The sequence below is a fragment of the Chenopodium quinoa genome, unplaced genomic scaffold (assembly GCF_001683475.1).
Source record: "Chenopodium quinoa cultivar QQ74 unplaced genomic scaffold, ASM168347v1, whole genome shotgun sequence".
NCBI lineage: Eukaryota > Viridiplantae > Streptophyta > Magnoliopsida > Caryophyllales > Amaranthaceae > Chenopodium > Chenopodium quinoa.
The window spans coordinates 1075029-1100475 of NW_018742969.1; the positions used below are offsets into that span (position 1 = coordinate 1075029).

At 38.2% G+C, this 25447-nt stretch overlaps 1 protein-coding gene and 1 long non-coding RNA gene across 2 annotated transcripts; one reads left to right on the forward strand and one right to left on the reverse strand.

Annotated features, from left to right (window-relative positions):
* Positions 1 to 17617: 17617 nt before the first annotated feature.
* Positions 17618 to 18542, forward strand: LOC110729063 (auxin-binding protein ABP19a-like). The gene has a single exon (XM_021908759.1). The coding sequence runs from the start codon at positions 17683 to 17685 to the stop codon at positions 18313 to 18315; it is 633 nt and encodes a 210-aa protein (XP_021764451.1). The 5' UTR covers positions 17618 to 17682; the 3' UTR covers positions 18316 to 18542.
* A 2203-nt stretch (positions 18543 to 20745) lies between these two features.
* On the reverse strand, positions 20746 to 21881 carry LOC110729064. Its single transcript, XR_002512801.1, has 2 exons — positions 21551 to 21881; positions 20746 to 20921 (listed from the first exon to the last, which is right to left on the reverse strand). It is a non-coding gene; the product is annotated as an uncharacterized LOC110729064 (long non-coding RNA).
* Between the last annotated feature and the right edge of the window lie 3566 nt (positions 21882 to 25447).

Below are 25447 nucleotides of genomic sequence, written 5' to 3' on the forward strand. Positions count from 1 at the left end.
GGCTTCGTTCTTACATCAGGCGGTTCAACCTGATGAGAATACAGATTCAAGGGTTACCGGATGAGGTAGCTTATACTGACTTTTTTAGAGGTCTCAAAGACGGGTCTACCTTCAAATTTGATTTAGTTCGAAAAAGGGTGGCGACTCTTCAAGAGGCCTTGATTGAAGCAGAAGCCTATATACAGGCGACTGATCTGTGTACGATAAAACAGTCGGACGGGAAGAGGTTCGACAAAAGAGAGGGCCGACAGAAACAGTCGTCCAACAAAGATGAGAAAAGAAAAGAGGTCTGGGCGGCTGACTCCTCTAAACAGCCGGCCCAGAAAAAGAAAAAAGAATTCAAACCATACTCCCCAAAGTATGTGTTTAACAAGGATAACCAGTTTATCCTAAAAGAAATAAAGGGACGATTCTCAATTGAGAAGCCGCTCCCCATGAAGGGTTCTGCGAGCAACCGGAACCAAGACAAAATCTGTGCTTATCATGATGACGTTGGTCATCACACCAATGACTGCATCAGTCTCATGCGGTACCTAGACCGCTTGGTTGATCAAGGTGATCTTGACACTTATGTCAAGAAATCTACGGGGAACACTTCCTCAAAAAAGCAGTCGGCCAAAAAGAATCAACAGGCCGACAGTTCCGATACAGATGATGCAGTCGTCTACACCATTGCAGGCGGCTTCTCAGGAGGCGGCCCCACTATTAGGGGCAACAAAGATAATATAAGGCGGTTAGATGTAAACTCCGTTCACCAAGAACGGCCGTCCAAATATACATTTCCTGAGATTGTCATCACTGAAGAGGATCTAGGAGGAATAAGGGGGCCGCATGACGACCCTCTCGTTATTGAATGTAAAGTGGCCAACCAGAGAGTTGGCCGAATCCTCATAGATACCGGGAGTTCCTCAGATCTCAACAGCAGCAAATGTCTGTCAAAACTAAAATATCAGACGGACTGCATACATCCGGCCTCCCACCCTTTAATAGGGTTTGGAGGAGGAGTCGTCCACCCACTGGGACGAGTAGATCTACCCATTCGCCTGGGCGAAAAAGGGGAAGGACGACACATGGTAGTCCGGTTCCTAGTAGTAGAGGAACTCTCGGCCTACAACATGATTCTGGGTCGACCAACCCTGAATAATTCCAAGGCTGTTATAATCCCGTCACTTATGCTGCTTAAGTTTGAAAGGGATAATGGAACAGTCGGCTCCCTGAGGGGAGATCAGAGGATGGCCCGAGAGTGCTATCTCTCGGATGTCAAGCCCACTGTTATGGCTACTGGGTCAAGTGGAGAAAAAACAGACCTTGACAATGTCAAGGAGAGTACGCCTGTTCAAGAAACAGGCGACAATAAGAGAAAGGCGTCCCAGACAGAGTTCGCAAGAAAAGCAAGAAAATAGCAATCATTGGCAGAGGAGCGGCCGGATGAGTTCCGCCCTCAGCCGGCTGGTGAGCATGCGGACCTGATCTTAGACGACTCACGTCCTGACCGAACAGTCAAAGTTGGGACGACTGCTCTGAGAAACCTTGGTGACGACTTTCACAATCTGTTGAAAGAATACAAGGACATCTTTGCATTTGAAGTCCATGAAATGCCAGGCATTAGTCCTGATCTGGCAGTACATAAACTCGCTGTGGATCCGAAAAAGAAGCCGGTACGGCAAAAGAAGCGGAACCATGGTGAAGAAAGAGGTCAGGCGGCAGCCGCCGAAGTCAAAAAATTACTTGATGCAGGGTTCATTCGGCAATGTTACTTCCCAGATTGGGTTGCAAATGTGGTGCTTGTTAAAAAGCCGAATGGCACCTGGCGAATGTGTGTAGACTACACAGACTTGAACAAGGCGTGCCCCAAAGACAGTTACCCTCTGCCTAAAATTGATAACCTGGTCGACTCAACAGCCGGCCATGCCTTGATGAGTTTTATGGACGCTTATTCTGGTTTCCATCAAATTCCTTTATGGAAGAAAGATCAGGAGAAGACGGCCTTCGTCACTGATCAGGGATTGTACTGTTACATGGTCATGCCGTTTGGTCTTAAGAATGCCCCGGCTACCTTCCAACGAATGATAAACACAGTGTTCTTTGATCAGATTGGGAGAAACGTCGAGGCATATATTGATGATATGATTGTCAAGACTAAACTTCAGAAAGATCATCTGACGGACCTCCGAGAAACTTTCGTCACACTCAGGCGGCACCATGTCATGCTCAATCCCAAGAAATGTGTATTTGGAGTTGAGTCTGGGAAATTTCTCGGATTCCTTATCAATCAGAGAGGAATAGAGGCGAACCCTGAGAAGGTACAGGCGGTCATTGACATGCAGTCGCCTCGTACCGTCCGAGAGGTTCAGAAGTTAACGGGTTGTCTGGCGGCCTTGGGGAGATTCCTAAGCCGATCAGGCGACAAATGCCTATACTTTTTCCAGGCAATTAAGAAAAAGGCAAGGTTCGAATGGGGGCTGGATGCTGAGGCCGCCTTCCAGAAATTAAAGGTTCACTTGCATTCCTTGCCGAGGCTAGTCAGCCCTTTGCCCAAAGAAGATCTCTACATGTACCTGGCCGTCTCTGATCATGCGTTAAGCGCTGTGCTTCTTGCTGAAAGGGACGGCTGTCAGCTCCCGGTCTACTTTGTCAGTCACGTACTGAAAAATGCCGAGTTGAGGTATCCCCTAGTGGAGAAATTTGGTCTTGCACTCTTCATGGCTGTTAAAAAATTGAAGCCCTACTTTTTGGCACATGCAGTCGTCGTGTATACCGACCAACCAATCAAGCGGCCCCTTACCATCATGGAGTCGTCAGGACGAATGATCAAATGGGCCATAGAAATACAGAGCCTCGAAATTACTTTCGAGCCTAGAAAAGCAGTGAAGGGGCAAGCCTTTGCTGATTTTATTGTAGAGATGACTCGTCCTCCTGACTCTCAAGTTCCAGACCAAGTCTGGAAGGTATATGTGGACGGAAGCTCTACTTCAAATGGTTGTGGAGCAGGCGTCGTATGTCAATCTCCAGAGGGCGACAGGTTCGAGTATGCCCTACGCTTCAGTTTTCAGGCTTCAAACAATGAGGCAGAATATGAAGCTTTACTAGCCGGGATCCGCATGTGTAAGGCGGCAGGGGCAAGAAAAATAGACGCCTGTTCTGATTCACAATTGATAGTGAGTCAGTACAATGGCGAATACGAAGCAACCCATCCGGCCATGATCAAGTATTTACAGGCGGTTCGACAAGCAGTCGGCTCCCTTGAGGATTTCCACCTAATCCAAGTGCCGAGGTCAGAAAACAACCAGGCAGATGCACTGTCAAAATTAGCATCATCCGCCTCCTCCGATACTCCTCGAACTGTTTTTTGGGAAGTGATGGAGAAGAGAAGCATCGAGGAAAACCCTATTGGAATCCTAGACAGAAGCTCAACCTGGATGGATTCAATCAGGGCATATCTGACAAACGGTACACTGCCGGATGATCCTCAACAGGCGGCAGCACTAAAAAAACGAGCCTCCTGTTTTGAAATGATACAGGGAGAACTTCACAAGAGGGGGTACCTTCAACCCTTCTTAAAGTGTGTTACTCCTGAAAAGGGACGAGAGATACTAGATGATCTTCACTCTGGTTTCTGTGCTTCCCATATAGGTGGTAGGATGCTTGCTCAAAGGGCAAGGCGCCAGGGCTACTTTTGGCCTACTTTGGAAGCAGATGCAATGGAGATGGTGAAAAAATGTGACAAGTGCCAAAGGTTTGGCAAATTAATTCACCGTCCGGCTACTGACCTCACTACCATTCACAGCCCACTGCCGTTTGCTAAGTGGGGCATGGACATTCTGGGTCCATATACGCCTGCTACAGGCGGCAGAAGGTATATACTTGTTGCCGTTGACTACTTCACTAAATGGGTAGAGGCGGAGGCTGTAAAGGGGATCAAGACGAAAGATGTAATTTCATTCATTTGGAAAAACGTCATCACTCGGTTCGGGGTTCCCATGTCTATGGTTTTTGATAATGGTCCCCAATTTGAGACGCCTGTTCTCAAAAGCTGGTTGGGAGACCAAGGAATTGCACACTACTTTGCATCTGTCGGTCGTCCACAAGCAAACGGCCAGGTAGAAGCCTTTAATAAAATCATCTCAGACGGTCTCAAGAAAAAGATTGAACGAGCAGGCGGCCTATGGGCGGATGAACTACCACATGTTCTCTGGGCCATTAGGACGACTGAAAAAGGGGCGACTGGAGAAACTCCATTCCTCCTAACTTATGGTGCGGAAGCTGTTCTTCCAATAGAACACTACGAGCCGACTCTTCGAGTAATGCTATATGACGAAGAGGCAAACTGGGAAGCCATGCGCCTGGCATTAGACTCACTTCCTGAAAAGAGGGGCAATGCTGTTTTGCGCCATGAGATCTATCGCCTGAGAATGACTAGATCATACAACAAAAAAGTACACAGGCGTCCACTCAAAGTAGGGGACTTTGTACTTAGAAAAATGGAAGCAATAGGTAGGGCTAATGAGTCTGGCAAACTAACTCCCAACTGGGAAGGACCCTACCGAATCTATGAGGAAGTCAGGGACGGTACCTACCGTCTGGAAACACCAGACGGACAACCGTTGCTTCGAACTTGGAATGTAGATAACCTTAAAAAATATTTCTTCTGAGAGATGTAAAGTAAAGAGCTACTTAATAAAGTTTGCACTTACTATTTAATTGTATTACGAGGGGCATGCCGTCTGTACCTTTACAGTCGGCTACTCTCCATTGAGTTTTTCACTCTATCTTCTGAGGGGCATGCCGTCTGTTCCTTTACAGTCGGCTACTCTCCATTGAGTATTTTACTCAAACACTTAGCTAAAAAGATTAGGGCCTGGCCGACCCTGTGCCTAACAGGCGGCTACCCTTCTCTCACTTAGCACCTACGTTCACCAAGAACTTACAAAGGCCACCGGCCGAATGATCAGACCAGGCGCCAAGCCAACTGATCAAATCTACAAAACTAATTCGACCTGTCCCCACATCATAGCAGGCGTCCGACGGCATCCCTCCGGATGAAATTCGTCGCAGAGAGCAGCTCCCTTTTGGGTGGAACATTGTTCTATAAACTAATTACACGGCACCTATACGACTGTCCCCAAGGGCAACTACGTAGCCGTTTTTGAGACAAGGATAACTCTATCACTAACCAAATCAGTGGTAGCAGTTGACATCTGAGTCAGATGACCGCCTGTATTACTTGGGATAGATGCAGGGGGTACCTATTGAGATGATAGCCAACAAACATTGGCGAATCAAGGGGTCTAGCCGGCCTACGCCACCTGGTACCTCTACTTCTCAAACAAAAGTGACGGCGACTGAGTAACTCCAACGTTAACTCATAGTCACTCCCTCAAATTTGGTATGGAATCTAAAAAGTTTGAGTCGTCTGCCTGTTTTAAACAAACAAGGGCATTCGAACCCCTATTCCTACTAAGTAACCTATTGAGTTAATAGCCAACCAACATTGGCGAATCAAGGGGTCTAGCCGGCCTACGCCGTCTGGTACCTCTACTACTCAATCTAGATTGCGACAAAGACTAAGTAACTCCTAAGTTAATAGTCACTCAAACTTAGTATGGAGCCTAAAAGGTATGAGTCGTCCACTTGTTTTTAATAAACAAGGGCTCTCAACCAATACTCTTGCTAGGTTAACAAATTACGAGTTAAAAGCCAACATTGGCAATAAAGGGAAACAACCGGTACCCGCCGCTTGTTCCTTGGCGACTAGGTAATTCTATTTACTTGGTCAGACAAATTGAATAAATAGTTCGAATACCGATTGAATAAATGGCCGACTGATCATCTACCCTGGAAACAGACCACCAGTCGTCCAGGGGCATAGGCGGCATACTTACTATTTGTACCTGTTTTAACGTTCGGCCATAAACAACAGTCGGTCTAGTGAACAAATTAAAAATACTTAGACAAATTTGAACCAAAACAAAAATTTGATAAATGAGCCGGCCATTAAAGACCAGCAGAATATTCAAAACCCCGGCCCCCTGGCCGGGTAATTACAAAGCAAACGGCACACAGGTCGTGAAAAAAAAAAAAAAAAAAAATACTTAAAGCTTAAGAAGGGGGCAGTTCAGTATCAGCAGCCGCCGCCTGGTCAGCACTCTTCTTGCTGGACTCGGCCTTAGCTGCACCCTCTTTTGATGCCTTACCCCCAAGTGCCACAAGCGCCACGACCGGCTCTTCCTCCTCCAACGCACCGTCCAACGCCTCTTCTTCAGCAGCCGCCAGGATCTGTTGATTATATATTTCCGAACACTGGCGGTACGTTCTTTCCCATGAGGCAAAGTCGGCACTGGGGAACAGTCGTTCCCAGGTCATGCGCTGGATTTGAGCGGAGTCTTCCACCATCTCCCGGACGAGCTCTTGTTTCTCTTGCTCGGCCTTATCCGAGAGCTCCTGGGTAAGACTCTTCTCTTGGTTCACCAGGCGTTCTTTTACGTTGGCCAAAGATTTCTCCATGGCTTCGTAGGAGTGCATTTTTTGGCGAAGAGGTTTCAGCTCGGCCTTAAGGTTGGTGACGGTCCCCTCCAGCTCGTCAACCTTCTTTTGGGCCGCCTCTAACTAAGCCCGAACAGCGGCGGTAGCCTGCGCCTGATAATAAAGAAGATCAATGGTCAGTACTTCATTTTGGGCAATTTGAAACATTGCCTTATCACAGCTGGAGGCGGCCATAGCCTTTGCGGCCTTTACCTCTTTGTTTTTCCGATCAATCGGCTTGCGAAGGCTGTTGACTCGGAGCAGGGCCTAAGTACAAAGAAAAACAGGCGTCAGTTTCCAAACAGAAAAGTTAACAGGCGTCCTGGAACTCAAAAGCTCAAAAATATGCTAAGTGTACCTCAGCAAGGACCCCTGAAATCCCATCAAGGTCAAGGGTGCCGGCACCCCTGACCGCCTCCCTGTCAGATGGAGGAACTACTTTAACCATTGACTTGGCTACCTCAACCAAGTCAAGCCCTTGGGGGCCGGCTGCATTAAGTGAAAGGAAAAAACAAGTTAGACCTAGTCAAGGAGGAAGCAAGGGTGAGTTTTTACAAGTGAGTATCCATACATCTAGGCGGCCCCGCCTGTGTTTTTGAAGAAGTGGCCGGCTGCTTCTCAGCCGCCACTGTTTTCCTGGAAGACCCAGGAGAGCTTGCAACAGTCGTCCTCCGGGCCTTGGGGTCCGGCTGTTGCGAGGAAGAAGCCCTTGGAGTGCCAGACTGAAAACAAAAAGAGTTAGTATATGCATAAGACAACTAAAAGAGGAAGAGTTTTCGAAGCTTACCAAGGGTGCCTCCTTGTTGGGGGAGTCGGCATACGACTGTTTCATGAGCGAGGCCCGCAACATGGCCGCCGCAGTCTTGGATGCTGTTATTTTACTCATGGCGTCAGCTGCAAGAAATAAACAACAAAGTTAGTAAAAGTCCCAAGTAAACAAGGCGTGAAAAAACAGAGTATTTGTCAGGCCGGCTACCTCTAGAGCACCGACTGCCGAGGCCACAGGCGGCCAAGAAGTACTCGTCATAGAGCCACTTGAAGCTCGGGACGCAGTTTAGGGGTACTTGCTCTCGTACCCCTGAAGTAGAGTTCACCCTAGTCTCTACTTTGAAGAGTCCTTTGTCTAGGATCTCTTTTTTAGCCTTTGGGGGAACAGGCGGCATGCTGCGGCCGCCTGCGAGGAGAGGCGGATCCCTATTCCACTTGTTAAAACGTTTGTTCAGTTCCGTGTCTGAACCCTCAATGATAAGGAAGGTGTTCCGCCAATCCTTCCATTTGTTCGCCTTACCTCTCGTCATGAGGTAACCCCTATGGCTTGTTAATTGGTACCAGCCGGTACCTCCCGACTTAGGGGTCCAGCTGAGATAGTTCATGTGGGCGAAAGCCTCAAAGCTTGGCTCCACCCCGTACATTTCGCACCCGGCCACATAGCCGAGTACGTTTACCCAAGAGTTGGGGGCTAACTGCCATAACCCCAGATCATACCCATCTAAAATCCGCTGAACAGCCGGATGTAATGGGAAGCGCAGTCCAGCTTTGATGGCCGCCACATAGCAGCCAAAGCAGCCGTCACCATAGCTGGTACCAGCCGGCCAGACGACAGTGTCTTCTGGATCCGGCACAAACAGTAAAAATTCCGGGCCCATTTTGTGGTTAGCAATAAAGCTCGCCACGTTGTCTTGCATGGTTGCAATCCGGCCCCGGGGTACCCTGCAGTAGTAGGGGGTGTTTTCCTCTCTGTAAGAGGCGGATGGCTCCGCCCAATTGTCCCCCTTCTCAACTGCATGAGAAAGTCTCGCCTCTTGTAGGCGGCTATGTTTTTCTTCTGAGCCTGGAGAACTGTGGCCAGAAGAGCTGGACTCAGACTCGTCCTCTGACGAGTCCGAGGAGGACGACTCCTCCCCTCTCCTAGAGGGGCCCGCCTCCTCTCCCTTAGAAGGAGCAGGAGGAAAATTAGACATGTCAACAGTAAGATGGGAAGGGAACACCTTGGCCCCTCTCTCAGAACTGTCGGCTTGACAGTCGCCTCGTTCTACATCTGGCGCCTGGTCAGATGTTTCACTAAGGAGCACCCTTTGGGAAGAGCCGTCTGAGTTTGATATCATAGCAGTCTGTTTCGTTCTGGCCATCACGTTCTGCATAGACACAGATACAGTCGGACTTTGTATAAAGGGCAAAGATGGGTCCAGAAAAGGGCAGGCGGCACTCCTAGTCCTAGATTCAGCCGTCCCCGGTGACCGGCTGATCACTAACTTAGGTCGTGTCGTGTGCTTCCATGGTGCCATTTCAAAAAATAAAAAGAAAATTAAGAGTAAGAGAACTGAGTTACCTGAACGAGTGACGGTTGATGAAGTCCTGGAAGTTCGGGTCAGTCGGCTTGTCAGAACAGGCGGTAGGCAGAAAAAGTCCGAAATGTCAGAGCAAGTTCAGGGGTCGGAATGTTCTCGCAAAGTTCTCAAATGTGAAAATGACCGAAGTCAGCACTTCCTTTTATAGGCAAAGTGAGAAGGCGAAGGGTCACTTCCAAATTCAAAATTTGGGCGGGAAAATCTCTCGGCCGTTTGCAAGGTGACACCTGTAGCAGGCCGTCGCCTGTCACCGTGCGACACCTGTCACAGGCGACACGTGACCAGTCACGTGCCACCTGTGAGGGGCAAATAATTAGGGGATTTTTATCCACCAATCACCGTCAGACAAGTGGACCAACCAGGTTCCGCCACGTGTCCTTCACGAATGCCAACGGGAGCCTGCCACGTGTCAATCACAGATACGTCCTCTACGGACCAATTAAGACACGCCACGTGTCCACTCATGCCAAATGGGAAAACCGGCCATCAAGGCCCAATCCAGTTTAGAGGCCCGATCAGCCCTAGGTTTACTTTAAACCTAGAGAGTTGCACGCTTCTCAAGGCTATAAATACTTAATTAATCCTCATTAGTTAGGTAATCGAACAAATCAAAAGAACTCAAGCAGAGAAGAACAGAGTGATTACGGAACATCGACAACTGGCTAATCTCGCTAACGACGCAGATTACCAACACTAAGCACTCTCACCTAGAGAGATCTTATTACTTTAATTTCCGTATTAATTACTCCTTAATCAGGTACTAACTTGACCGTTGGAGGCGGAGCTCTCAGGAGTCTCCGTTATTTTGCAGGTACAGGCGTCCGGTTCCAGTCTCGGAATTGTAACTCTCCCGCAGGACATCAGAAAACCCCGAAACACATCTAATATAGTCTCTCAGAGATTCATCCGGTCGTTGCTCTACTGCCATCAATTCCCCCGAAGTCCTTTGTCTCACACTGTTGCTGATATATTGCCCAACAAACATCTCTGTCAGTTTCTTAAAGTTGTCTATAGTTCCATTTCCTAGGTTGTTAAACCAATCTGCCGCTGCCCCTGTCAAAGTAGTCGGAAAAACTTTGCACCATACAGCGTCCGAATTTGTATACAAGATCATGTGCCCTTCATAAGAGGTTATATACCGGCCTGGATCCCCTCTTCCATCATATCGACATGTTGGCATCTTTATCTTTTCCATAGGCTGGTCTAAGTTCCCTTGTGTAAATGGCGATGCCCTCAACTGGACTATCGTTCGCACTGCCCCTTGCTGCTGATTTCCGGTGCTTACAACGGGACCTGTAGATTGAACTTCTGACTCCCATTGAGTCGGTTGTGACCTTATCGACGACCTGTCATGTCGACGCCTCTGTGAACTACTAGCCCGATTTGATTGGCTACCATGACCAATAATCGGCACCCCTTCCCCATCTTGGGTTGCCCTAGCCTCCTTCCTTTTTCTACTCATGGCACTCATTACCCTCGCTGCTGTTTCGAGTTCTTCTGGCGTGAACTCAGCCATTGGATCCTGATCCCCTTCTCCTTGACCTTCTAGGGTTAACGACATATGGAAATGGTTACCTTCTAAAGTATGGGTTTCATCTTCAATTTCAATCTCCGGATTCGGTACCCCAGTTCCCACTCTAATTGTCCGATTAACTACCTTCTCGGCTATTGGCGTACTCTAGTTTTCAGGCATTTTTCTTTTTTTTTTTTTTTTTTTTTGTTGTTGTAGGATGTGAGGTTCTTAGGCGATAGAAGCAATTATGCTGCTTCCCCTCCTTCTAGCGCCAATTGTTCCTGCAAGGATCCGACAACCCGATTCAAAAGTCCAAAGCACAAGTATGCAACCCGTTAAGCTCATATCGGCCAGAAGTGAACCTACACAAAGAGAAAGGATTAGCTAACCCTGGGGTATTCCAGGGATAACCGCTTCGATGACAAAGTCAGTTTGTGATGAAGAAAAAGAATTTAGAGAGAGAAAGAGAGAGATAGAGAGAGAGAGAGAGAGAGATTGTCATTAATTACCTTCATTAATGGCTCCTAACCTACTATTTATAATAAATACCAAGACAGGTGGCTACAAAGCATGCAAAGCCTTTCTTGCCAAGTGTCAACCTGTTGTTGCCACGTGCCGAATACCGACAGGCCGATATGCCTGCTTTATCAAACATATCTGTCCATTTATCAGCTCTTCTAGGTTCAGGTCCGTATTTGTAAAAGATGTCGGCCCATTTTACATATCTTCCCATACATATATGGTTGCTAGATGCTAATATACGAGCCACGAAATAGCTTAGTTCAGACTTCAGAAATTCAGAAGTATGTATACTCGACTTATAATTTGAGGTGTCAATTTTGATGATCGGATCGGGTCTGATGAGGTCGGGTCAATTTTTAAAGTTGAGTCTTGCTAAATTATTATTTTCACGTAAATTTAAATCTGAATCAGATATTTCTCGGATCGATTTTAAATCGGGTCGGGTATTGTTTTGCCGCCTCTACTTATAATACGGAGTAGAGGTAATTGTAATAAATGATGGCTTTTGTTTTCCAACTCATCTGATTTATCCATGATAAATAATACTTCGTATGTACTAGCCAGTCTAGCCTTTAGCCTGGCGTGATTAATTAGTACGAAGTATGAATTATAGTACATTATACGAAGTATAAGGTATTTTGAGTTAACAAATGGAGTGTTAATGGTTACAGCATAAGAGGCATGCACAATTCTCATGAGGAACATTTTTGTTGCCACATAAAGCCCAAAGTATTGTAGATAACATTCGAAGAAATAGCCCATTAGAATTGGTACATGGATACATGGTCTAATGGGCCCAATACCCTCTAATTGTGGTTTTTGTGTTTCTTTTCCATACCATTCCAGAAATTTGTACTCGTAATAAAACATCAATCAACAATGTCTTGATAAATTCGTAGTTTCGTACTCCATATCAAATTATCAATGTGTAATTTGAAACAATAAGAGGGGAGACATAAGGCATGTTCTAATTTACCGAATTGAACTGAGATGAAATAAACTGAACTAATTGTAGATTTACTTAATTGAATTGATCAAACTAAGTTGAACTGAATTGCTTATGAGAGAAGAATATTAAGAACTGAATTGAATTGAAGGAGTTGAACTGAACTGAAATTAAGCTGAAAAGAACATGTCCATATTGTAGGGAATTTTTCAGAATAAGTCTTTACTTTTGGAAAAGAAGATTACATTCATATTTCAAGTTAGTTGAAGCAACGAGTATAAGAAGTATGGAGTGATATGTTTGCATAAAATTATTCAAATTGCACTATGAAAATAACAATACTGCAATATGTATATTTATAATTAATGTGGATATAATGCTTAATTCAAATTTTTATTTTGATATACTATATGGTTACTACATTATATTCATACTAATAAATTTTTTTATCCTTCAAATAATTTTATTATTATTATTATTATTGTAACAAAAATTCATTTATGCTGCACAACAACATAGGCTCAGTATGCAATAGGAATTATAGGCAAATGGTGGACATTTTGCCTTACATAATTCGGTTGTACAATTAACTATGTGAATATTGCAACGAGGTCCTACTCCTCCTACTCCAATATCTTCAGCTTGCATCACTTTATTAAATCTTGAGCTCATAACACTTGTACCTACAATCATGAATAATACTTAGTATAAATTAAACTATAATACTCCATATTAATATTTTTTTTTTTAAAAAAAAGCATTACAATTTATTTTAAATTATTGATCAACTTAAGTAATTAATTAGATAGTTTTTTTTGTACAAATTTTTGTAGAAGACTGTCTGACGGTTAGTAAATTGTGGACCACATGCCACATCACCCTTCTTCTATCAAATTGGCATACTACTAAGCAAGTGTAAGATAATTTGATAGGAGGCTAGATGATATTTTTGACAAAAAAAAAAAAAAAAAAAAAAAAAACCATATAATTTTGAAATTGACTAGAAATGTATAATTTTCCTATAATTACAAGCTACGAAGAGTCAACACATTCACCTAATTTATTGCGTGTGCGGTGTGTCACACCGTGTGACAAGCTCACACACATCAAAACGTTGACCGGGTAAAATCCTAATAATCGAGTAACCCCCAACAATCGACCGGGTAGCCCCAGTCACACAGTATGGCCAACCACATATGTAACTTCGTGCACACGATTATATTTTAAAACTAAATTAGTTTTTTTTTTTTAAAAAAAAAAAAAGAAACGGTGGGATTAATTTACTAATCAAGATAATTCAAATAATTCAATTACAATATCTCTTTACAGAAAAAAAAACGAAAATGATAATATATTACGATATCAATTTCAACACTTACCACAATACAAGACAAATAGTAGCACCAGAATGAGAGGCACAAATGAATTCTTTCCAGCCATATGATGAAGTAAACTTGGAGCTTTTGATTTTTTTATTTTATGGGGTTTTTAATCAAAGTTAATACTTTTTTTTTGGTGCAATGCTAGTCTTCATACTTTAAATGTGAACAATATCTTTTATTATGGAAATTATAATACTTACCTTTTTTGTTATAATTGTTAAAACTATATATTAAATACTGAATTTACATAATATGGAGTATAAATGTTTGATTATGATAATATATATACCTTATATATTTATATATACAATGTATATTTTTTTTTGAGAAAATTGTGAAAAAAGACCTTTTAAATTATCGACTTTTTGAAAAAGGACCTTTTAAGTGAAAACTTGTGAAAAAGGACCTTTAAGTTGTATTTTTTTTTTGTATGGGGTACTTAGGTGAGCTTGCGAGGTGGTCAACACCAAAGATCCGGCGTTGACTATCACATGTTAATCACGTGACCTATTTTTTTAAAAAAATTAAAAATTCCCCAAATTTCCCTCATTTCCCGACCTCAGTAAGAATACTATATGAAAGGGTTAAGTCGAGAAATGAGGGAAATTTGGGAAATTTTTTTAGTTTTTTCTTTTGTAAAAAAGACACGTGACTAATACGTGATAGTCAACCTCGAAGCTCCGGTGTTGACCACCATGCAAGCTCACCCAAGTACTCCATACAAACAAAATACAACTTAAAAGATCTTTTTTCACAAGTTTTCACTTAAAAGTCCTTTTTCAAAAAGTTGACCACTTAATTAAAAGGTCCTTTTTTTACAATTTTCTCATTTTTTTTTAGGGAAATATATACAATGTATATGAATATGATCACTATATGCAATTTTGTATGTCTTTATCTTTTTTTTTTTTTTTTTAGGGAAATATATACAATGTATATGAATATGATCACTATATGCAATTTTGTATGTCTTAATCTAATCCTTATATCTGAATTTATTTATTTTTGGAATAAAGTGATTGGAACATTTCTTTTGATTATGTTCGTAATTTCATCTACAGTATGGCCCATTAAATTTTTCTTCAACCTTAATATATGAATATGACTCACATTAGACAAGGGTTATGTTGCTCTCAATTTCGATTTTCAAGTTGACGAATTTTAATTTTCTGCTATCGATCGATGACTAATTCCACTTCATATTAATTCATACATGATATCGATCAAATGATCAATTAATTTGTCTAGCTACTTGTCATGTTGCAAGGAAAATTCAACAAGTCACCACATACATGCATCTTATAATAAATAGGGTTCCAAAGCCCTCAAATTAAAGAAATGCAACTTTATTTATTCTTCTGTCCTCATACGTTTATTTTCAGTTCAATTCAGCCCAGTTTAGTTCAGCTCAGCTCAGTTCAGCTCCTAATTTCCTTCTCTTATAAAATATTCATTTCATTTCAGTTTAGTTTAGTTCAGTTCAGCTCAGTTCAGTTCAGTCAATGAGAACATGCCCTAAGTATACAACTAGCGTGCTTTTACTTTTGTGACCAAAATACAATATGAAACTTTCTATTTTCTTTGTCTTTTCTCTCCTAGTTTCTCTGATCTTTCTTTGGCGAATATTGCTTTTAATTTGATTACTGTGTAGGAGATTTGAGCCTACCTAGTGGACCAGTAGGGTACTCTTGTAAAGATCCTGCTAAAGTCATCGTAGATAATTTTGTGTAGGAAAATTTGTCTAAAAGGTATTTATATATTCATTTCTTTGTGAAGGACCTTATATGTTCAAAATGGTGAAGAAGGTTCTTCTAAGCTAAGTCACTTTTGTTGTGAGGAGGGACCTTGATGTTGAAATATGACCATTGACTTTACTTCTCCGGTGTTGACCATCACGCACGTGGCACGTGATCGTGAAGACACTAAAGAAGATTTTTGGAGGCACTAATTAATCCATTAAATATATGTACTCCACTGTTTTTAAGCCATGTTTGAACTATTACAACTATATTTTCTAATTACATGCATATATGCATGCATAGTATGTAATCGTATTAATTAAGTTGGCATAAGGAGAATAAACTGAGGGCGTGTTATTTATTTCTGTCTTTCGGATATTTCAAGACAATAAATGTATGAAATATTTATTTGAGAAAATTACTTTGTCATGGCTAATCAGTAATCAATCATCTACTCCATTCGTATTTTTCAATTCAAACACTTGTACTTTGTAGTAATAATGCTCATATACTACTGTACTTTCAACAAAATGTTGGTTGGTGTTTAATTTATAGTTTGCACAAATTATACTCCGTATAAGGAATAAAATAAACAGTGATGCATGTGAGATATTGTTAAGTTTTCTCTTATCTCAATCTATATCTTCCAAAATTCAACATTTACTATTCTGTTATTCATAATTAAAGATATATACGTTGCATTATTTAATGGTAAAAGTTAAAAGTTCACTGTTGCCAAGGGAGAAAATCAAATTATGTACTTTGTAAATTAAAAGATTTTTCACCTTATAGTAGTATTTTTAAAAAAAAATATATGTGACAAGTTTTGATCTGTAAAAATCAATTTTAATTAAAAGAATTAAAGTTTTAATTAGTTAACGTCAATTACAACCACACTTAACTAGTAAAAGAATTTCAATTTAGTAGAAATTTGCGATATTAAAATCAATAATTTTTAAGGGTTTTCATTTATAAGGACTAATAAAGTTTCATGTCTAGGCTAGATTATTTACACCAATATTTTGTTCTAAGAAAAACACCTCAGAACGGAAATAGGGTACGTAAAACAAATTTTTGACGTCAGTACGTACATGATATTATCATATGATATACTTTGTATGGCATACAAGAGTATACCTAATACCTTTATGAGACCCCCAAATCCATGGAATTAAAACTGCATATTCATAAATAATGTACGTCGTAATTTCTGCAAATTTTGATGCATGCAAGACTTTGATGAGGTCCTCGGCTGTAATAATAGACTTATTTTCCTTTATATAATTTTCAAATCCTGATATAATTAGTCAATTAAGAGTTAGTTGTACCATCATATTTGGATCAGTGATTTTTTCTTTGGATAGAGTCATCAGTCTTGCACATACTAGGATCAAATTAATTTGGGCTAAATTGTCAATTCTACTATTTAATGATGTAGATTACCCAACAACAACAACAAATAGAGGCCTTATGTTGGTCGTTGTTTAGGTGTAAACAATTACGAGTAAAATTCAACATGGTTGAATAACATTATACTTTGTATTAATCACGTCATAGAGTCATAGCTCTGTTTACGTCGTATGATTTTTTTCACGTCTATAAAAGAAGTATAATGTTATTTACAACGATTAATTAGACATTTGCTACTCACAATTTATATCAAATCGTTGCAATTAATTTGAAATGAAAGTAGTATATATAAGAAAAATATCAAGGTGGCTTGGTGTCCAATCTTTGTACTACGGAGTATTAAATTATTACAGAGTATTACATTACCATTTCTCACCTTGTGTTCGTGAAATTGTGAATTATTTCAAGAAAAAATTTCAAATTATGTTTACCTTATTATGTGAATATCATTTTAATTTTTAAACAAAAAAAAAAGTTCAAAATTACACCGTCGTATGAATTCGTTATGGTCAAATATTATTGGTTGGTCGCTAAAGACACCTAGTGACATAAAGTCATGAACGAACTTGGTAGCTAAAGACACATTTCAATCATATTGTACGTATTTAGTAGACACATTTCAATGCAAAATTTGGCACGGACGTGCATTCTCTGTTCGAATCAACACAGATAACTCGTAGTAGAATAGCTATAACTTCCTCGTTTCTGATCAGAATTAAGCTTATGATCTATCGTTGAAAAGCTTTTGAAACAAGGTTTCACCTCCAATTTGAATTGCCTAAAAACTCTAAGTAGTTTGAGAGATATGCCTAGTTGAAGTTCAACCATCCAATGCTTCCTTGCTTAACACAAGTAATTCATCCCCTTAAAGCAAGTTTAGCCCCAAGGTGTTCTCTTTACACATGTGGGTAATGGAGCTCATTGAAGCTGTGCATGTAAAATTTATGTCAAAAACCATATTATTGATGCATAAACATCAACTAGTTTTATATGAGTAATAATAATTTTTACAACAATGTTGGGAATTGATAGGCGTGTAAAGGATTCTCAGTTGCTATCTCAGTTAATTATCTGATTAATTGATTACCACTTAAAGGTTATAAGTGACATCAGTAATTACATCGAATTGAAAAGTCCCTTTACGTCATAACACACATATGTAGGAAAGTCAACAAAGTAGTAAATTACAACCTACCCATATAAATACGCTTACAAACCCCTCAAAATGAATATATCTCAATAAACGAATAATATTAAAACACCCTTGCTAGCATATAACCAATTAAAGTCATTTCCAAAGATGAATTTACTTATTTTTTCCGTTCTTTCTCTCCTAGTATCTACATCTTATGCTAATATTATTCAATCCGACTATTGTGTTGGAGACTTAAGCCTACCTAGTAGTCCGGCGGGATATTCTTGTAAGAATCCTGCAAAAGTCACAGCTGATGATTTTGTTTTTTCAGGTTTGCGAGTGGCTGGTAACATCGCAAAGCCTTTTAAATCGGGTGCAAGTACCGCATTTGCCCCTCAGTTCCCGGGTTTGAATGGTATGGGTATTTCCATCGCACGAGCAGACTTGGAGGTAGGCGGGGTTGTACCAATCCACACACATCGAGTGTCTGAGCTTATCATCGTTGTAGAAGGAACAATAATTTCAGGGTTTATCGACACAAATAACACTGCATACTATAAAACTTTAACCAAGGGAGATATAATGATCTTCCCACCAACACTGCTACACTTCCAAGTTAATGTAGGATCAACGCCGGTTCTTGCGTACGCAAGTTTCGCAAGTGAAAATCCTGGTATTCAAATTGTTGACACTGCTTTGTTTCAAAGCAGTCTACCCTCGGAATTGATTGAGAAGGTTGCCTTGCTAGATGATGCACAAATTAAGAAGCTCAAGAAGATGTTTGGTGGCACTAATTGATCTATTATTCTTAGGGACCAATTCTCTTAAGTTTTAGTTGGACTTATTTTATATTTTATATACATACATAGAAAAAATAATTGATCAAACATTAATTTCAGGTCACTTTTCATATGTGTAATTTTGTTACGTAGTATAATGTTTGGACTTTGGAGTATACTCTTCCAATTCAGTGTTTGGTTTTGCTTTCTGAAGATTAAGTTTAGCTCCGTTTGGACCGTTTCTAAGCTACTGTTACTATATGAATCATATTATTATGTTGACTGATTTTCGTGATAGAGAATGAGATAACTAGGATTCACTTCCGTCACTAGATCACCCTAGAATCATTAGGAATTTTTTGGTGTGTTTGCAATTTTCTTAAGCTGAAGCCTTCCTTCTTTGAGGGTAGTAGGATTTTTTTTTTCTTTTTTGTTTTTTTATTTGCATAATCTTGAGTAGAATTTGTTATATATACATCCAACTAACCCAAGGTTAGTTTTGTTGTTCATTTAATGATTAAATAAAAAACATTAATCAAAATGAAAACAAAAATACTTATGAGTGTACAGTAGACGTAGACCAAGGTGTGTCCTACTTCGTCTTAGGATTTTTTTTTTTTTCGTGAATTATGCTAATATGGGCAACAATAGCTAAGTTCAGACCAGTGGCGATTTCAGTATGGGTTCAGCTGAACCCATACTGGATTCTGGAAAATTCTGACTAGTTTAATTAAAAAACTAATATTTATATATAATACAATGCCCATATTTATGTTGGTAATAATATCTTTACATTGGTTGTGGCCTCGTGGGTTCGAAACCCCTAGCACCCATTATTGTGTTTTTTGTTGGTGTTTTTGCAACTCATCTGACTTCTCAATTCTCATCATAATCTAAGACAGAGTACTTCGTATTTTTCATACTTTCTACTATATGTTTAATGTACTAGTTTTATGATTAGTGCGATCAATTTGTATGGATCATATTATATATATGAGTAATAACGTATTACGAGTTAAAATGGAGAGCAATATGGGTACAACATAAGCTTAGCTTGCACCATTCTCACGGGAAACATATTTGTTGTAAAGGTGATCAACTATGACTTAAAACCCACGAATCTAATCCGACCTGAAAAAGGACGGATTTGGCAAATTCAATAACATTTATTTAGTTAAAAATCCAAACTCAGGCTAAAAAAAAGCTCGAATTTGGATATGAGATATGAATGCTTGACTTGACTGAACCAAATTTTTTTATCACCCGGAGTCAAGGTGGGGTGTCGGCGGCGCCACGCGCTCAGTTTCAAGAGTAGTACGGCCAAAAGTTATACTATTTGGGAGAATTTGTAAAATATATTGTTTCCATTGAGAATGTGCAATTTTACATCCTAATGAGAAATCCTCTAAAAAAGTTATTAAATACTGAAGTTTTATATATGGAGTATAAATGTTTGATTTATTTCACATTTAAATAGTTTCTTTCCTTTTTATAAATATATATGTATTTTGCCTCGAAAATATATATATATATGTATTTATTATTTGACTTTAAATAAGTGAAAATAAAGTGGGTGAACAAATGAAAACATGGCTTTTGCTGTAAAAAAAAGTACGTGAAAATGAAGTGAATAATGTACTATACGTAATTGTTGCAAAATTCTCATGCATGCACGCCATGCAAGACTTTGACGTCCTCGGCTCTAATAGTACGTAGACTTATTATTTTCCTTGATAAAATTTCCAAATCATAATTTTTAATTTTTATTGCTTTGAAAATTATTTAATGAATTATGATTACAAAATCAACTGGACGCTTCTACAAACCACTATTTATATAACCTATTAATTATTGTTTGAAGCTAACATAATTTTTTTTGCACTTCCTACTCTTCTTGATGCCCCTTAAAATATAAAACCTCTTATAATCAATCCGCACTATTAAAACAAACCTAATTTAACGAAATAACAAGAATATATCATTAAAATAAAGCCTAAATGTATAAACCTTATAACCTACACTACTACAAAAATGGCCAAAGAGACCGGTCCAAATTAGCCAAAGAGACTGTCTTAGAGGCGGTCTCTAGCACAATGGTCTCTTTGGTAAAGAGACTGCTTTATTAGAGGCGGTCTCTAGAATGAGAAAGCTAAGACCACCTCTTAAATACAAGCGGTCTCAATTTTTAGGAAATTGAGACTGCCTTTATAAGAAAAGCGGTCTCTGTTTTAAAAAAACTGAGACCGCATGTCTTTAATAAGCAATCTCTTTCTTGAGAAAAGTGAGACTGCTTTTCAACTCAACGGGTCTCTTTGGTCTCATTTTAAATAAAAAAAAATATTTTTTTTTTATAATTACTCGTACAATTCATCGATATTAACATCCATAATAACTGATTTAATTTTATTTATTTATTCCATTGTTGAATCAGAAGTTAAAAAATAAGAAGTAAAAAAATAATTCTTGTATTTCATACACTCTAAAAATTATGTACATTTTACAGATATGAATGAAAATTCAATACATAAATAAAAATAAAATTTTCCGGAAATGATGACTATAAAATTCCCAAATCTTCTATTGCAGATTTCTTCAGTTCAAACTTGAAAATTGAGAGATCGTTACCTACAACCACAAATACAAACGCAAATATTATTATCCTGAAAATAAAACATAATAAGGAACAGATTGAAAATGAAAAATCAATTAGTTTAAAATGAGATATAAAATAAAATTCGTTTACAATAAAAAAAATATGAGAAATTGTTCAATTTAACTAACGAAATACGAGAATTAGTTTAAAATGATATTGAACACAAAATCAAAGCAAGAAAAATATACTAATATCAAAGACATCCTAATAAAGAACAATTCGTCAAGAAATTCTCAAAGGAATAAAAAAATACAAGAACTTAAATCTAAAGCGCTAAAATCGAAATTGAAAATGGAAACAAAAATAGAAAATCAAATGCAAAATTAATAAAGACGAAAATTACTAGATCTGACTAAGAAAGGTGTTTTTAAATGAAAATATCATAATAAATTGGCGAAAATAGGTTTTGAAACAAAAATATTTATAAGCAAACAAACAATCTACTTTCATGGCTAAACAAAAATTCGAACTAATTATTGTTTTTTAACAATAAAAAAGGATGTAAAAAGGCAATAATTATAAGAAATTTAGATTTTTCATCAAGAAAAACCGAATAAGGTGAAGATTAACACTTAATAACGAAAAATAATACAAAACTCACCTTGGCAATATTAGATCTTGAAATTTTGAAACAATAGAGTGAAGATTGAGAAAGAAGTAAATGATGTAAATTTCATTTTATTTTGTGCGAGATTCGTTTGAGAAACCAGAAAAATGAGGAAGATGGATCAAGATGAGAGGAGAGAGAAGAGAGAGAAAGAAAATCAGAAATGAAATGAGGAGGGTGAAGAGCGGCGGAGGACAAAGTGAGAAAGTGAAAAAGTTCTAGGGTTTGGGACTTAATTAATGGGCTTATGGCTGCCTACGTGTATATGGGAAAATCAATTCGAGAGACCTGTTATTTAGAATAACGGGTCTCTCTAATTTCTCACATTAAAAAAAAAACATTCAAGAGACCGGTTATTATAATTGACCGGTTTCTTAGTTATTACGTGAGACCTGTCATCTAAAATGACGGGTCTCTCTATATTCCTCGATTTTTTAAAAAAATCCCAAGAGACCTATTTTCTTTAATGACGGGTCTCTTTGATATTTCGAGAGACCTGTCAACCAAGATAATCGGTCTCTCCTCTATAAGAGACCTGTTATGCACTTAACCGGTCTCTTAATTTGGGTCTCTTTGGCCATTTTTGTAGTAGTGCTAATAACAAATCAGGCTACCGTGTATGACAAGAAAATAAATTATGCAAATGTGAACCAATGATAAACTAAGCTAATCCAATTATTCGACCAGCTAATTAATAATCTATTTTATTACAAAATCAAGGATGATTCTATTATGTCAATTCTCAAAAAAAAAAAAAAAAAAAAAAAAAAAAAAAAAGGCACCATTACATGCTGATATGGCATGTTATGATTGGTCAATTTTTCCTTTATTTTTAAAAAGTTAAAATGTACTATAATGTATGTATAACTGTAAATGCATGTATTTTGAAAAATACATCATTATTGTATTTGAAAATCTATTTTAATTTTTTAAAAATAATTTTTGAAAATTAAAATTTAGGAAATAAAAAATTCATCATGATTTAGCACCTTGCGAAATAAAAACATGAGGTTACTGATTTTTTTTTTTTCTAAATTTCATTAGTCAAACTTGAACCCTCCAAAGCACAGACTCTAAATTAACAGCAAGTATACTGTATCTGATAGAGTATAAAACATATTCTTGGGCCTCAACCATAAGCTTATGGTTGAGGCCCAAGAATATGTTTTATACTCTATCATTGGTTGAGTTGGTCCTATAACATGGTATCGGAGCCAGCGTGATACAAAGGTCACGGGTTCGAATCTCATCCAGCCCCACTTTCAAGTGGAATATTAAGCGCTGGGTATGAGGAGGGCCCATGCTGCATCCACACTTCTAGCCCAAACGGGCTCTTGTGTGAGGGGGAGTGATAGAGTATAAAACATATTCCTGGGCCATAAGCTTAAGTTTTTGGTTGAGATGGTCCACTAACAGTATCCCCATTCAAACAAACCTCAAATTGCAGCCAATTTTTCTAAATTACACCTTCCCAATTTCCGGCCACCACAAACCCCATAAAACAGCCAATTTTGCAGCCAACAACAACCTTGGTGCCCAACCAAGCAAGCCTAGGAGCAGCTCAATCTTAACTCCACCAACCACCAATTCCAAAATATGCCGCAATACATGTATTAAAATGAATACATAATATAAATACAATTTTTATGCATTATGGACATTAAAAATTATTCAAAATGAAAATCAAAATGTTAAATATAGGCCAATTAATTACCACGTCACCATATTGTGGTACCTTTTTCAAAAAATGACATTGTAGAATTATTATGAAAATATAATGACAAAAAATAAGTCAAAACGCGGAGTAATGCATACACAAATGATCGTAACAAACATGCTAATATTCTTTTCCTATGCACAAGGTAATCTAATTGTTTATTTCCATTCTAATTGAATTGGTTTACTAATCTCTCTTCGTCTTTATTTATTGTTAATATAACGGGAACATATGGAGGGATCCTCTGTTTTATAATGTTACTATGTTTATATATTATTTTGGGAGTTTTAAAAATATCTACTCATATTGAATATATTCCATTTTAAACTTATTTTTTTTTTGGAATTAATTGATTGTGGATTGATGACATGACTCTATCTATGGAAAACTAATTTTGGGCGTTTTAAAAATATCTACCCATATTGAATATGCAATTATGAATTAGGCTTTTCCAAAAACAAAAAAAAAAAATTATCAACACACTTAAATAAGGTAAACTAATTATGAATGATTTTGTACTTTAAAGTTAGATTCCAAATATTTTTCGTTTCGTTTCGTTTCTTATCTTATGTGCTTGACTCTATATGAGACTATCATATGAAAACGGAGGGAGTAATACATTTAAGGGGTCTTTTACCAAAACGGCTAGTTTGACAAAAATATTTACCAAAACGGCTAATTCTAAAATTTAATTCCCAAACTAGCTAAATTTATTGATTTGAAAGGATATTATTTATTTTTTATTATTTCCATTGAACCGGTTCGGTTCAGTCCGGTTCGGTTCACCTTTTTTTTTTTGGGTTTTATTTTTATTTCCTTAAAGATTTTGTTAAGTTGGAAAATTTAAGCAGTTGATTCGTGATATATTAACGTAAACAGTTGCAAGAACCCTAATTTCAATAAAAAAAAAAATTTAAAGCCCTAATTTTTCATCTTGATCAAATCAATCATAAAAATTTGAAATTTCAAATAATATTGTTCTATCAAGACTACCACAAATTTATATGACGATAAGAAATTTCAAGGTATTGTTCATTTTTTCATGTCTATTAATGTCGGCTAATATGATTTTTTTTTTTTTTTTTTTGTTTAATGTGTATGATAAATAAAATTTACATATATTTATGTGATTATAATGGCAGATTAGACAATGGATGTGTTCGGAGAACAATCTGCTACTCGATTGCTTGATCTTGTTAGTCATTCTTGCTCCTCTGATGTGAATATGGATGAACTTATCTCGTACATAGTGGCTAATGAGGTTCCAATGCTCAATAATGAGATCACAAATAATATTGAAGAGAATAATATTGAAGTTCTTGAGTCTGAATTTGATATTGAATATGAAGAGCCTCACATTCTGATTTTATTGATCATGTGCACTTTGAATATGCTGAGAATTACGAATTTAGTTCTTCTCGAGATGTTAGCCTTGATTATCAATTGCACAAGGGTCAAGAGTTTGGTGACAAAGATAAACTTATTGATTATGTCACAAGATATGCTATATCTGTGAACCAAACACACAGGGTCATAAAATCAAACAAGAAAGAAGGTGAACCGAACCGGACTGAACCGAACCGGTTCAATGGAAATAATAAGAAATAAATATTATCCTTTCAAATCAATAAGATTAGCTAGTTTGGGAATTAAATTTTAGAATTAGCCGTTTTGGTAAATATTTTTGTAAAACTAGCCGTTTTGGTAAAAGATCCACATTTAAGTGGGAATAGATATATCTCTAATTATTGATTAACACAAATGTACCATTAATTAATTACATCAAATTGAAATATTAAAGTCGATAGATCCCCTTACCATGCAAGCACAATGTATGTACTATGTAGAACGTCAATAGTCTAGTCACCCATCTTAAATCTTATCTTATACAAAGTTACAAACTATTTGTATATAAATAAGGTTACACCCTTGGTTAGCAATCTCCACAATACATACAATCACCAAGCTTAATCTAAGTGGTCTAAATTTCAAAAATGAATTTTCGTATTTTTATCATCTTTTCATTCCTAGTATCTTTCTCTTGTGCTACTATTGTTTCCGACTATTGTGTTGGAGACTTGAGCCAACCAGATGGTCCGGCAGGATACCCTTGTAAGGACCCTGCTAAAGTCACAGTTGATGATTTTGTTTATTCCGGTTTGAGAGAGGCTGCT

Coding starts and splice junctions, on each gene's coding strand:
- LOC110729063 (XM_021908759.1), top strand. CDS start 17,683: ATGAATTTACTTATTTTTTCCGTTCTTTCTCTCCTAGTATCTACATCT.